Source organism: Microtus pennsylvanicus, chromosome 7 (genome assembly GCF_037038515.1).
Source record: "Microtus pennsylvanicus isolate mMicPen1 chromosome 7, mMicPen1.hap1, whole genome shotgun sequence".
In the NCBI taxonomy this organism is placed as follows: domain Eukaryota; kingdom Metazoa; phylum Chordata; class Mammalia; order Rodentia; family Cricetidae; genus Microtus; species Microtus pennsylvanicus.
The window spans coordinates 120,010,242-120,025,308 of record NC_134585.1 but is presented as its reverse complement, the minus strand read 5'-3'; the positions used below and the strand labels follow the sequence as shown (position 1 = coordinate 120,025,308).

General features: G+C 44.2%; 1 protein-coding gene across 1 annotated transcript in view; it reads left to right on the top strand.

The window, feature by feature from the left end:
• The window catches only part of Them4 (thioesterase superfamily member 4), a 30,026-nt gene extending 19,862 nt beyond the window's left edge, over window positions 1–10,164 (top strand). Inside the window, exons 5-6 of the mRNA XM_075978252.1 lie at window positions 4,023–4,147; window positions 7,957–10,164. Of these exons, the coding sequence (XP_075834367.1) occupies window positions 4,023–4,147; window positions 7,957–7,997 (166 nt within the window). The 3' untranslated portion in view covers window positions 7,998–10,164. The remainder of the gene's footprint in view (window positions 1–4,022; window positions 4,148–7,956) is intronic.
• Window positions 10,165–15,067: the final 4,903 nt, after the last annotated feature.

Genomic DNA, 15,067 nt, shown 5'->3' with positions numbered 1-15,067 from the left:
TTGCTTGCCTCTAGCAAGCAGAGCAGACCCAAGAAATTGCCATAAGAAACATGCTTTACTCTATTCTTTTCCAAGCTTTCTCAGGCTTTCTGTGGACTCAGTTAGCCACACGTCTAGGCGTCATTTGTAGTAATAAGGGTGGCGGGGCTGCGTCCCCAACACCCCAGCCGCCTGCTCGGCTAGCTTTTGCCCCGAAATAATTACACTGACACTGTATTCTTTTAATCACTGCTTGGCCCTTAGCTCTAGCCCTTACTGGCTAATTCTGATATACCGATCAACCCATCTCTAATAATCTGTGAGCACCGGTCTTACCGGGAAGATTCTAGGTCAGAGCTTCATCGCGTGTGTCTGCCCGGGATCGGGGCATGGCGTCTCTGCTGAGGCGTCTGCTCCCGAGAGGAGAGCTGTCGAGTCTGAGCTCACTTCCTCTTCCTCCCAGCGTTCTGTTCTGTTTACTCCACCCACCTAAGTAAGGGTGGGCCTATCAAATGGGCCTAGCAGTTTCTTTATTGCTTAGCCAAAGAAATCAACAGATTGATATGACACTCCCACATCAGGTGGGGGCATCCCTAGCTGTTCTTTTGTCCCCTGGGAGTTTAGGTCACATTTGTTCTTTCTCTACCTTTCAGCAGTTCAGATCAGCGAGTAGCAGTTGGCCTCACACTCATCAAGCTTGCTCCTCTAAAATGTACAATTAAATCCTGCCTGTGTTTGCCCTGAAAATCCACTCATGTCCTTTATCATCTCACAGCCCAGTGAAGCCTCAAATCTCTCCTCACTACAGACAGTCCTCCTCTGTTGAGATTTGTTCCAGATTCCACACGGAGCTGGTGTGCTCGGTGGTGGTGGTCAGTGATACTCACCCACTCCACTGTCAATGAGACATCAAGTATATCCCACAATTTTATTAACATGTCCACTGCAGTTAAACCAATGGCAGATACACCAAGTGTAAATAAAAAGGAGAAGCAGAATCCAGTCAGATTGACATGGATTCAATTTGATACAGCATTGGCTACTCTTTGACCCTCAAATGGCTCATCCAATAAGAAATGAGAACAGTTTTTCTAGAAGGCTGTTAGGACTACTGATGTGTTCAGAGCTGGCAATTTAATATGTTTAGTGGTGGTTTGGAATCATTTTAAGAGTAAGGTGAGGGAGAGATGTTTTGAATCCAGTATAGAAAGAACAGGAGTTGAGATATAATGGGAACAGATCAAAACTCTAATAAGAAACAGTAGAAAAAATTGGTTTAAAAAATACAATAAATATCAATCAGGATAAATGACAGTAAGGCATTATATTATTATAGAGAAGTTAGCTATACAGTTCTAAAAAGCACCAGACACAGAAGAGCACACGTAGGAGAGCTGTTTCCGGAAGCAAGAGGGCGCCATTACCTTAGCAATAAACCTACAGCAACAGAAGAGGCTCAGCAGCATACTAGGCCAGCTCGGAACTGTGCGTCCAGCATGCCAAAGTTCAGAGGGCAAAGTCAAGTTGTTTTCATTGAACCAAAAATTGAGAAAGGTTATGGAAACACATGGTCCGTGTGCCGGACATGGGGCTCACCAGCAAGGCTAGGTCTACATCTGGAGAGCAGCAAGAAGCTGAAACACTAAAACAAGACAGAGCTGGGGAGAAGGCAAGCAATGCCTTGTATTTTTCAGTAGGACAAAAATTAAAGTGAGTGATAATTAATACAAAAAGCAATAGAAAAGTACAAACAAATAGGAAAATAACTCAATTTTTAAAACAAGAAAAAAGATGTGAATCAAAGAAAAAGCAAAGTAAGATAGTACCAGAAATAAGTCAGTGCACTGACTGACCAAACATCAGTCCAAACACAGTTTATAAGATTGAAATTAATGTAAAAAGCTGAGAAGCATATGAAACATTTAAAAACGATACAGAAAAAAAGGGGGTTTTGGGGGGGTTTTGTTTGTTTGTTTGTTTTTGGTTTTTCGAGACAGGGTTTCTCTGTAGCTTTGGAGCCTGTCCTGGAACTCCCTTTGTAGACCATGCTGGCCTCGAACTCACAGAGATCCTCCTGCCTCTGCCTCCCAAGTTCTGGGATTAAAGGCGTGCGCCACCACCGCCCGGCAAAAAAAAAAGTTTTTTAAGTTGTTTGTTTGCTTGTTTGTTTTTTGAGACAGGGTCTGTTTGTAAATAGCCCAGGCTGGCCTAGAACACCATACATAAACCAGACTGGCCCAGAACACCATACATAAACCAGACTGGCCTAGAATACCATACATAAACCAGACTGGCCTAGAACACCATACATAAACCAGACTGGCCTAGAATACCATACATAAACCAGGCTGACCTAGAACACCATGCATAAACCAGGCTGGCCTAGAACACCATACATAAACCAGGCTGCCCTCAAACTCACAAAGATCCTCCAACCTCTGCCTCCTGAGTACTGGGATCAAAATTGTGCACCTCTGTGCCTAGCCTGACACAGAAAAGTTTTAAAGAAAGGAAAATACATGAGACAAAAACAACCAGAAGAGAACTGAGATCAGCAAAAATCAACTGTACCCCAAAAAAAGTAGTAGTAGGTACAGAGAAAACAGGTGGGCATGGCAGGAGTCCGTCATTCCAGAACTTCTCCATTAAAGGAGGAGGCAGAGATAGGCTCACTGGGCAGTGCACAGGCCAACCAGCCTGGAGATCCTACTCTAGCAAGGCAGGAGAGAAACAACTGCCAAAAGTTGTCTCTGACCTCCCTTGCAAGCAAGCAATCCTCATGAAACATCCATGTCGGCCCTTACATATTTACACACACTTACACACACATACACACACACACAATAAGTAGATAAATAAATAGACGTTTTAAAGGGGGACTGGGTAGGTGGGTCAGAGGTTGAGAGCACTTACTGCTATTGCACAGGATCTGAGTTCAGTTCCCAGCACCCGCATTAGGTAGTTACTATCTGTAACCACGTCGGGGGGGATCTAGTGTCCTCTTCTGGCCTCTTTGGTGAACTGCACTCACCTGCGCATACTGTCACACAGTTAAACAAGCATAATTTTAAGATCTTAAAAAGGAATTTTAAAAAATAGAAAGAGATGCTGGACAGGTAAGAACAGATGTCCCCAGGCCCTTGGCAGATGTTGAATAGACACCAATAGAAGAGCAAGGCCTGGCATCTCCATCAGCGGGTCAGGAGAGCTAGTGGAATGGCCTGTTATAGGTGATGGGAGGGAAGGCTGGGCCGGGGCAATCACAGTGACCGCTTCCTTGTGTCATCCACATGGCGGCGCTGTAGAACAGGACATTTCCATGTTCTATGTTTTACATCAACCAACAGAACTCTGACCTTCAAAGAAAGTTCTTTCTCATTGTGGTGCTCGACCTCCAGGATTCCCCAAAAGACTAGCCACTGTCACATATAGCTATCGAAGTCTAAATATAAGTTAATTAAAATGAAATAAATTGTAAGATTCAGTTTCTCATTTATACTAGCCGCATTTCAAGTGGTCAGTAGCCACATGTGACTACCACATTGGACAGCTCAGCTACAGAACACTGGCTTAGAATAATAAGGTTGTTGCTGGCAAGTACTCTAAAAAAAAGTCGATAAGAAAAATTTTAATTATATGTATGTATTTATTATGTCACACATAGCATGCATGTGGAGGTCAGAGGCCAACTTTCAGGGACTGAACTCAGGCTTGGCTACAAGATTCTTTACCTACTGAGTCATCTAACTGGCCCAAGAAATTCTGAGGATAACAGACACTGGCAAGGACTGTTCTCACCGCTTTCTGCCACTAGCATCAGACTAGGCTCTGGATCTCCGGATGGAAAGTCTGCCCGAACAGCTGGAATCCTGGCCTGTGGACTGGAGCCCAGAAGGACAGTCTGGGAGCTTATGCCCTAGAACGCCCTGCAGGCAGGAGTGTGGGAGAAAGGAAGCCGAAGGGACAGGAGACACTGTTGGGCCAGTGTTACACAGATTTAACAAAAAAAAAAAAAAATGCTTTTTTTTTTCTCCCTTCTGCAGACCTATTCCCCTTTGTTCTGTTGTGGTGGTAACCAGCCAACTTAGTAAGACTGAAGGAAGGAAACTTTTTATTTCCTGTACTGTTCAGAGTGTTGATGAGAAGACGTTATACACACAGGCAACAGGTGAGAAACTGCACTGTCTCTAGGCTGGGAGGTTGGCCTGGCTTGGGGTTACCTCTGCTTTCATTTCAGAACACACAAAACAAGTTCAGTGTTTAGGAGTTGAGTGTTTGAGACAAGGGTAGCCTGGAATGGCTTTGAAATTGTCGCAACGGATAACCCTGAACTCCTGATCCTGCCCCCTCCACTTCCTGAGTTCTGAGTGTGGCTTGAACCACCCGCCACACCTGGCTTAGGTTGGTTGGGTTTGTTTTTTTAGTTTTGTTTTTGTTTGAGGAGGAGAGGTTCAGTGCTGGATCAAACCCCGTGGCTTTGTACACACAAGGCAAGCACTCTGTCACTGAGCTACATCTCCAGCCCCGTGGCTAAAGGCATTCTTACGTGCTGCTAGTGAAGGACTATCCGCCAATATTTGTTACAACTGGAGGTGAGAGAACATTTGATCCGGCTCCAGGACTGTATCTCATAGGTAACATAGGAGGTTGCTACGCTTCAGGACTGTACATCCCTCACTTGCAACTGCAAAAGAAAAAGCAGAGCATTGACCCACTTCCACGGAAAACTGGCTAAAGAACTACAGCTCTTCCCCAACTTATGCTGTAAAGCAAGTTCACTAACATATCCTGGGTGAGAGCCAGAGAGGGCAGGGCAGAGATCTAAGTCAGTATCATTGGCGTAGAGAGAAAGGCAGAAGTCCTTCCATTTCTCCCCATTCCTCCCCTTCACTTGCACTTGCCTCCTCCCTCCCCTCCCTCCCTGTTTTTATTGTAAGAGCCATTATGTAGACTTAGATGAGGTAAGCCCAGGGACAGGGAGACGAGCAGCAACCGTGGCCAGCAGTGTCAGAGCCTGGACAGGACAAGGAGGATATATCACAGGGAGCAGCCCGTCACAGGATGCCAAGACCCAAGGAAGGTGTGCCTGGAGCATGGCAGCAGTGGCGGGCGCAGGCTCTCTCTGACACACAGTCACAGAGAGGGAGAAAGTCGTAATTAAATCCTGAGCTTGCACTGGACATGTGGGTTTTCCCAGTCTGTTGTTCTCCCAAATAGTGTAATAACTTTTGAAAAGTCATTTTATGCACACTTTGCTAAATTATTCTCTAATAGTTTAGAGAGATATATACATTTGTGCCAATTTCACAGTTTTTCTAAAAACTTGAAATTGCTCCAGAGTAGACTCTGAAATGGGAGGAAAGGCAAATGTCTACAATTCTTTGCACGTACATAGACAGCTCTTGGAAAGGCACAGAGACTATTCTGGAAAGGGGACCAGGTGGGCAGTTCACTGTAGGCCCTGTGCATATCCTGAGAGTAAGACATGAGAAATGATTACCAGGAAGGGAGTTGAACTTAATGGATCCCAAAACTTAAAAGAAGCCCGATTTATCAAAAAAAAAATTCAATATTTGGTATAAAACTGAAATTTTAGTTATGATGAGAAAAGAAACCACAGCCTATTTCTGCTGACTTAGAGATGCAGGCTCCTTCCTGCTGAGCTCTCCGTAGGCAGCAAGCCAGAAATCCCACCTAGAAATGTCTCCAGCTCTAGGTGCATTTCCCTTTACTTTTAGTGCACTTGTTTATGCTAATCATAGTTCTTGAGTTATGACACAGTCCCCACTGGTATATAGCTGTTCATCTTTTATTTATTCATCTACTAAATTTAATAGTAAATAATACCCTAGGGCCTACCACCAAATAGGAATCAGACTCAATCGTATTTTATCTCTACCTGTTTAATGAAAACTCTGATCTTGAATTTAGTAGCTTGTATTATTTTCTAGCTTCTAGATTTTATTTTTAAAATTTCCTTAAGAATGATTGAGTATACCAGGTGTGGGAGTGCACACCTTTAGCCCCAGTAATCAGGAGTTAGAGGAAGGCAGATCTCTGAGTTTGAGGCCAGCCTAGTTCTAATACAGCCAGGGCTACACAGACAAACCCTGTCTCAAAAAAGAAAGGAAGGAAGGAAGAAAGGAAGGAAGGAAGGAAGGAAGGAAAGAAAGAAAGATCGGTTCATAATCCGGCATTCGGGAGTCTGAGGCAGGAGGATTATGAGATTAAAGCCAACATGAGCTATATGGTAAGACTCTCCCTCAAAAAAGAAAGAATAACGCATATCTAAGGGGTATGTTCATCAGCTGTTCATTGTTAACTTTGTAGAAAGAGATTATGATGTGTGGCTTCTCTGGGTTTGGTTTTTATTTAACTGTACATTGCTGAGATTCAGCCCCAGTCTGGGCTGTGCGGTCCCTTCTTTCACTTCCAAGTAATGCCCCATTAGCCATCCCACCGCAGTGACTTGGCTCGTTTAATAATGGGCTCTGCTCCTGCTGGGCGTGTTCTTGTCTGTGCCCTCTGCGTGGCAGGAGCTTGGCATCTGCCTAAAAGCAGAGTTTCTGGATGTATAAATGCTCCGCTTTGCATGGGAGCCCCCCTTGTCGTCAAAAGCTGTCCCCAAATGTATGACGTTCTTTTGATCCCTGTCTTCTCTAGCAGTTGACAGATTTCCCAATATTTACCAAAAAGCTTTTAAAATACATCTTTTTATTCCTTTTTGAGACAAGGTCTCACTCTGTAGACCAGGCTGGCCTCAAACTCACAGAAATCCACCTGCCTCTGCCTCCCAACTGCTAGCATTAAAGGTCTGCTTCACCATGCCTGGCTAAAATGGAATCTCAGTGTCATTTAGATTTACATTTACCAGGTAACCTATAAAGTTGAATATCTCTTCATATGTTCATGACATATTTCTTTCCCATTGTGTGAAATTCCTGTTGGCTCATATTCTCTTTTTTCTTGTTTTCACCAATTTCCAGGAGTTCTATAGTGACTTTTGGTTAAGCCTATGTTGGATAGGTAGACACTCCATACATCCTCCAGTGTGTAAGATGGTTTTATTTGCTCTAAAGCATTTCTTTATGAACAGAAGTTTGTAATGTTAGTGTAGTTCCGGTTAGTAGATTTTTTTCCTTTATGAGTAATGCTTTTCATACTCTGTTTAAAAAGTCCACTTCCCCAAAGTGTCAGCTTTTCACGAGAACGATGGGTAAGGAGAGGAGGATGGCATAATGGTCTGAATCCACAGTCAGTTTGCAGACCATTCCAAGTCTTTCTTTTCTAGATTGCTTCTGGTGCTATGATAAAGCGCCCTGAGCAAATGCAGTCTAGAGAAAGGAAAAGTTTACTTCAGCTTACTCTTCAGGCCACGGTCTACCATTGAAGGAAGCCATAGAGGACACTGCTTCAGTAAGCAGGCTCCTGCCTAGCTGCCTTAGGCAGCCCAGAACTGTCAGCTCCCGTGGACCAATCTGATATGGGCGAGCCCTTAATTGAGACACTCTTCTCGGGTATCAGGGCTGTCAGGTTGACAGTTAAAGCTTATTAGCACGCTCACAAAACCTTCCATATCAGTTGGCTCAGTTAATTGTCATCTCCCAGGCTTCCTCTTGATAGAAGTATTAATGAATCATGAAGTAATGGAGGACCTGGTAAAGGGGAGGGAAGGTAATGACTTTGACAGTCAAAAATTGATTTGTTTACTTTTGAGACAGCGTCTGACTGGCATGGAACTCACTATAGAGACCAGACTGGCCTTGTACTCACAGAGATCCACCTATCTCTGCCTCCCTCCCATGTGCTGGTATTAAGTGTGTGCACCACCACCCCCAGTCAAAAGTTAGTTAAGTTTTCTGAGAAACGAGAGTAGAAAGATAAAGATACGAGCAATCCCTTCCTACTGTCTTCCTGCTTGGCCTCATCAAATGGAAAAGAGTTGACTTACAATCATCTATTGTTTTGTTGGTTTAGCTTTATTTATAAAACTGGATCCTGACAAACGTCTGACATAAAGAACTTCTGTTGAACTCCACACTGTGCTGCATGAAGTCCCCCCACCCAAGCAGCACCGGTCTCCACTCCTGTCCCAGCTGCTGAACCCCCAGTGGAAAGCCCGCTCTCATGGACCCTTCAGAACAGCCTCTAAAATACAGGGCTGCAGGAACTCGCTGTCTGCCTTTTAGACTTGTCATAAGAAGCACTCCCTGGAAGAGTCTCAGCCGTCATGTGTCCCTAGGACAAATGTCCTGAAATAATGAACAGACGTCAAAGCTGACAAGCCCAGTACCTGCTCCACTACAGACTGCAGCAAAGGATTGCATTGAAGCTCACTGCAAACATGGAAATGGAGTGGTGTGTGTGGAGTGTGCGTGTACACGAGCACAGACTGCGTGTTACAGAGAGGTTTGTTGTTTGTGAACAAACATCTTTCCAGCCATCTTAGGGAACACAGCTCATTCCTATGGGAATGGATCCACCCCTCTGTTGTCTAGGGTCCTAGAGATTAAACCGTTGTTCATTTTTTCCTCAACCTGTGCTATTGTATCTTACACCACTGTGCTGTCGTCACTGGGAGAAGGCTCTGTGAGCTTTCTGGGACTAAAGCTAGGTGGTTTAAACCAACACAGACTTCACTGTCATAGTCCCAGAGGCCAGAAGTCTAAAGTTAAAGTATTAACCTAACCTTGTTCCTTCTGAAGGTTGTGGGCGGGAGCTATTTCACATCTCCTGGCTTCTACCAAGAGAGCCTCCAGCATTCCCTGATTTTTAGACACAGCATGGTTTCCCATTGTATCTCTCCATCATATTCTTTCTGTGGTCCCTGATTCCAAATTTCCCTTTGAAAGGATTGAAAGGGTTTATTTATTTATTTATTTTTCTCTCTCCCTTTCTCTCTCTTTCCCTCTCTTTATCTATCTGTGTGTGTGTATGTGTGTGTGTAGGTGCTCAAATAAATTGGGAGATTAATGTGCTAGAAAACATATTTACTTCTTGTTTTTACATTTATTTGTATATATTGGGGGGCATGTATGTGCCATGAAAGTGTATGTGTGGAGTTCAGAGGGCAGCGTGAGGGCAGCGTGAGGGAGCTGGTTCTCTCCTTCCAATGTGTGGGTCCCCACGATTGAACTCAGGTCATCAGAGTTAGGGGCAAGCACCTTTATCTGCTGACCCATCTCTCCAGTCATTTTTTTTATTTTTTTTATTTATTGTTTTGGTTTTTCAAGATAGGGTATCTCTGTGTAACAGCCCTAGCTGTCCTAGAACTAACTCTTGTAGACCAGACTGGCCTCAAACTCACAGAGATCCACCTGCCTCTGCCTCCCAAGTGCTGGAATTAAAGAAGTGCACCACCACCACCACCTGGCTTCTAGTCATCATTTATTGTTTTTATTTTGTTTTTTGAGATGAGACCTGGAGGTTTTTAAGTAGACCAGGCTGGCCTAGAACCCACAGAGGTCCACTTGCTTCTGCCTCCAAATGCCAGGGCTTACTTGTCACCACCTCATGGTTAACCATGGTATTTTGCTGCTGTTTTGTGCATTTACTTTAAAGACTTATTTTTGACCAGGTGAGGTAATACACACCTTTAATCCTAGCATTAGCAGTCAGAGACAGGTGAACCTCTATAAGCTCCATGCTGATCTATAGAGTGATCTATAGTGTAGTCTATATAGTAAAACCCTGTCTTTAAAAAGATTTATTTATACGTAAGTGTCTGGGTGTGTGAGTGTGTATCATGCATATGGGTCCTGAAGAGGACAGAAGAAGGTGTCAGACCCTCTGGAACTGGAAATCAAGCTCCTCCAGAAGAGGACAGAAGAAGGTGTCAGACCCTCTGGAACTGGAAATCAAGCTCCTCCAGAAGAGCCATACTTGTTCTTTCTTGCCTCCCGTATTTTGCTTCTTTTTTTAATTAATTTTTTAAATAATTTTTTCATAATTAATTTTTATTCTTTGATAATTTTATACATGTATACAACATATTGGACACTTTCTCCCCCATTCCTCTCCCAGACTTGCACATCCACCCTGTTGCCTCCCATCTTTGTTTACTGTCTCTTTTTTAAAAATAACCCACTGAGCCCAGTTTTTGTTGCCCATGTACTCATGGGTGAGGTCATCCACTGGAGCAGATCAACCTATCAGGAGCCACACTCGTTTAAAACAGTGACTCTCCCTTCCCCATAGCCACCTGCCAATGTCTCTCCTCAGTGATGTCTGGGGCTTGTGAACCATTCTGGGATACTGACTGGTTTGATCTTGTACAGGTCTTGGAAGGGAACAACAGCTACTATGATGAGTTCATGGGTTCAGTGGTGCTGTTGTGTCCAGTCCTCCTTGACCTCCGGCTTTGCCAGTTTTTCCATCCCCCTCTTCCGCAGGAGTGGCTATGAAACAGATGACCCATTTGTGCCTGAGCACTCCCGAGCACTCCGTAAACACTTACACTCTGTACCTGCAGCTCTTGTGAGGTTCCATCCAATACACAAAGGAATTTACTTGATGTAGTCCGGGAGCTGCACTGATCTGTGAGCACAGAGATGCTTTTAGCACAATAATAGTAGACCTCATGGGGCCTACCAGTTCCCCAGCGATGGGTCCTTAGCCAGACTTACAGTACCAGGCTTGTATTTCCTCCTGTGGAGCAGGTCTTGAATCCTATCAGAAAGCAGTTGGTTACCCCATGACACTATGCCACTATTGCATCCACAGACACACCTTTCCACATCAGTCGTTAGCTCACAGGGTCATATTTTGCTTCTTGGTGCAGGCAATAGATACTGTGGGGACTTCTGTTTCCTGCTTTTCTCTCCTTTTACTAAAATTGTAGACTAAATCCTGTGAAATTGCCATTACTGGGTGTCATAATGGTCAAGTGTCAACAACTTCCAGAATCTTGCTCTAGTAATTTAGGGATAGTTGTTGAGTCCCTACCTGTGGGGTTACATAGGCCCTGATCTGTGAAGGAATGTAGCTCCTTTTCTAAACCAGGAATATGCTTGGCAGAGCCAGTTTTAGCCTAGGGCCAGAGCCTTGGGAGCTTTCCCCTGAGGCCCTGGTGTATGGAAAAGAAACACAGTTCTCTCTCTAAAACCAGGAATGTGCTTGGCAGAGCCAAAAATGTCTTAGGACCAGGCCTTGAGAGAACTGCAGCTTTGGATCCTGAGAACCCAACTCACCCCACCTTAAGATGCTATGGTTATCAGTCCCAAAGCTGGTGTGTGCTTGATTTGTTCAGCTCTTGAGATGCCTGTGTTCCCTCTGTGTAACATTTCCTGATTAGTTCCTGCTGACTTCATCCCATTGTCTGATGGCTTTATGTTGACTGTCTCCTCTTTTCCCCACAAACTGTATATAAATTCTTTACTTAATAAACCTGTTGTCCATGAGCCATCCACTTGTACAAGATCTCCTAATCCCAAACTTTTCTGCCTTCTTTATCTTCTCATATGGTCGTCATCCCCCAGGTCAGGTAGCCATGTGGTACCCCACCAGTCATTCTTCCACAGCCTAAGATCAGCTGGATGTTCCAGAGCTAGAGCCAGCGCCAGCTGAACCTGGGGTGGCCAAGCCACGGAAAGGACTCAGGTCCTAGGAGAAGTTCTGGTAGCCACCTGTAGCCCATGGGGTTGAAATTGGCAGCTGCTTCTCCATGGAAACTCCAACAGAGTTTGAGGTAGTGCCTGGGAAGTGGTGGGCTATGGCTTTGTAAGCCACTTACCTTTGAGCAACAGCCACCATTTATTTCCATTCACCCTTTCAGCCAATTCTGAAGCTTCTGGGAGAGTGTTATGACAACTTGTATTTCTTGGACTTGGCATATTAAATGGGAAGCTGAAAGAACAATGTGCCATCGCCGTCTGTTATCTAGTTACAGGTGAAAGTTGAAACAGTGCTGGTTTTTCACGCCTGTCATTTGGCTTCATTGGACAGCCTTGTAGAACCTCCTAGCGGAAAGAATGCTGAGGAACATTCACTCCTTTCTCTGGATCTCCTTTTCTCTCCTAGCCATGTCTCTCCCCGGCCTCCATTCTCACAAAGTGAACTGTGGCACATGATCAAGCTCAGCCATGGGAAGTGTCAGCTGCTGTTCATGGGGAAATTGTTTCCTTACTTTAGAGCAGATTTCGCAGGAGCCACGGAACCTTGGCAATCTTGTCTTCCAGTTGTATTTGATATGTATTTGAGACCACTGTGTTAATTTTTTCACCATGATTAAAAGAAATAATTCAAAGGACAATTTGTTTTGTTAAGTTTGGGACTGCAGGCTATCTCTACCATGTGTAGCCTCTTTCTTCTGCTGCCACAGGGAAGATGGCAGCCCTTCTACTGTGAATCTCCAACCTAACAGATTCCCCAGGTGTCCAGACATCATTCTCCCTTCCCCAAGGAAGTTTATAGACCTCAGATTGCTAGTCTCTGGGATTTGAGCAGGCCACCCATATAATGGGTGTCTGTCAGATGTGCCACTCCTTAGATCCTCCTTGGTGTCCTGCCTGCTAACACAAGACTCCCTCTCCTCCTGCCTCCCACCAGAGAACTCGGGACAGCCGGATCTCTACATGAAGTCACTCCCTTCTGAGATTTATAAATATGGAACCTCCTATTTATAATAAATAGGAGAAATCTAGGCTCAGGAGAAAGAAAGGGAAGAATAGGAGAAGAATAATGAGGGACATGCCAAGGGCAAGAAGTCAGGCAAATGCCAGACAGACAGAAAAACAGTGAAGCAGTGAAAGTGAGATATACAGAAAAAAGAAAGGTAATAAGCCCCAAGGCAAAAGGCAGATAAAGAGAAATGGGTTAATTTAAGCTAAAAGAGCCAGCCAGAAACTACCTAAGCTAGGCTGTGCATTCAAAATTAATACTAAGTCTTTGTGTCATGATTTGTGGACTGTTTGGTGTCAAAAAAAGAAAAGATCTGGTACAATGATATATGCCAAGGATCTCCTGCCAATAAAACCATTTATAGCCAATTTTAAGTAATGAAGAGTTATAGAGAAGTGGATCTTTTTTTTTTTGAGGCATGTAGCTATCCTAGAACTCACTGTGTAGACCAGGCTAGCTTCAAACTCACAGAGATCTGCCTGCCTCTGCCTACCAAGTAGTGGGATTAAAGGTGTGCACCATAATGCCCAACAAGAAGTGTATCTTAAATCAACCCTACCTGGAGTTGATTCTTGAATTTTCCTTTTGTCTGTCCTACAGGTGAAGTCCAAGCACCTGAAAAGTAATACTCAGGTCCTTTTGTTAGAAGTTTCATTGACGCAAAATATTAGTGAACAACATTTCCTCATAAAGCTTTCCAAAAACACAGCCACCAGCTGGGTATGGTGACATGCTCCTTTAATCCCAAGATTTGGGAAGCAGAGGTAGGAGGATCTCCGAGTTTTAGGCCAGCCTGGTCTACATACCAGTTCTAGGACAGCCAGAGTTGCACAGTGAGACACTGTCTAAAAACAAATGAACAAGAAACCAAAACCCTCAACCATCAAAAACAAATACCGCTACAGACTGCTAGCAGACAACAGTTAAAAAGTTTTACAAGAACACAGCCAACAAAATCAATTCTTTAAAGAAACTAGTTTGCAAACTCAGTATTAATTTACAAACATATTTCTTTTTAAGATTTATTTTTATTTTGTGTGTGTGCATGTGTGTGTCAGAGGGTGTCTGATCCCTTGGAGTTGCAAGTGATTGTGAGCCACCCAATGAAGGAGCTAAGAATCAAACCCAGGTCCTCTGGAAGAGCAGCCCTTACTCTTAACCACTGAGTTGCCACAGTGTCAAAAACAGGAGCAACACCAAGATGTCACAAAGTAAAAATTTACTAATGGCTGGGCCGTATTTTCAGCCTCCCATAGAAGGATACTGAAAATGACAGACTAGAGGCAGAGCAGTCTCTTTATACCAAGTGAGCAAGTGATTAAAGATGGAATTTGGCAGTTCTTGTTATGGTCATGGGAAAGGTACAGTTATGGGTTTATGGTCAGTTGATGTGGGATTTCCCTCTGTATGCTGTGATTACCATTAATGAACAAAGAAACTGCTTTGGACCTATAGCAGGGCAGAACTTAGGTAGGCGGGGAAGACAGAACTAAATGCTGGAAGAAAGAAGGGCAGAATCAGAGAGAAACCATGGAGCCACCACCAGAGACAGATGTGCTAAAACTTTACTGGTAGGCCACAACCTCGTGGTGATGCACAGATTAATAGAGATGGGTTAAATTAATATGTAAGAGTTAGCCAATAAGAAACTAGAGCCAATGGGAAGCAGTGATTTAAATAATATAGTTTCTGTGTGATTATTTTGGGTCTAAGCTAGCCGGGCAGCCTGGGACCAACAAGCAGCCCCTCCAACAGTCAGTCAGTTAACATCCACAAAACATCTTATGGTCAGTTCATTCTTGGAACACTGGAAACAATTTACAATGTGTAATACGCAAGATTAATGAGGAAGAGTAAATTTTTTAAAAAAAGTTGATCTCTAGCTGAGGACATGCTCAAAGTCCACCACTGTTTAACTAAAAAGAAAATGGAGACAGGCTGCAACTGCACACAGTGGACCAAGACGTGAGTGATCAGCCAGCCAGCTGGGTACCCCATTCTCTAGGCCCTCGGTACTGGAGCAGAACCCCAGGCCCCTCACCCACCTGCTTCAGATCCACTAGCCAGTCAGCAGGCAAGATTCCTGCAGATAGGCTGCTCCAACATCCCCACCCATCCATCAAACGCTGTAAGCTACAAGGCCTAGTTCATCCCTAAACCCACCCATCCTCTGCAAGCTCAGAGGAATTCTGAATCACAGTCTGCAACTGCACAGAGAGAATCAAGAAAGCAGCCTAGAGAGACCTCAGCAGCTCCCTGACACACAAATAGCAACTGCACAGAGTAGACTAAGAGCATCTCCCTAAGACACGACAGGAACCATAAGGAGTGGACCAAGAGGCAAAGACACTGCCGGCAGCAGCTGGAGAAAGAGATGGGTAGGTGCCAATGCAAAAATTCATTCAACAATCTAAAAAACAACGTGGTAACACCAGAAACCAGTGGTCATACAACAGTAAGACCTGATCAT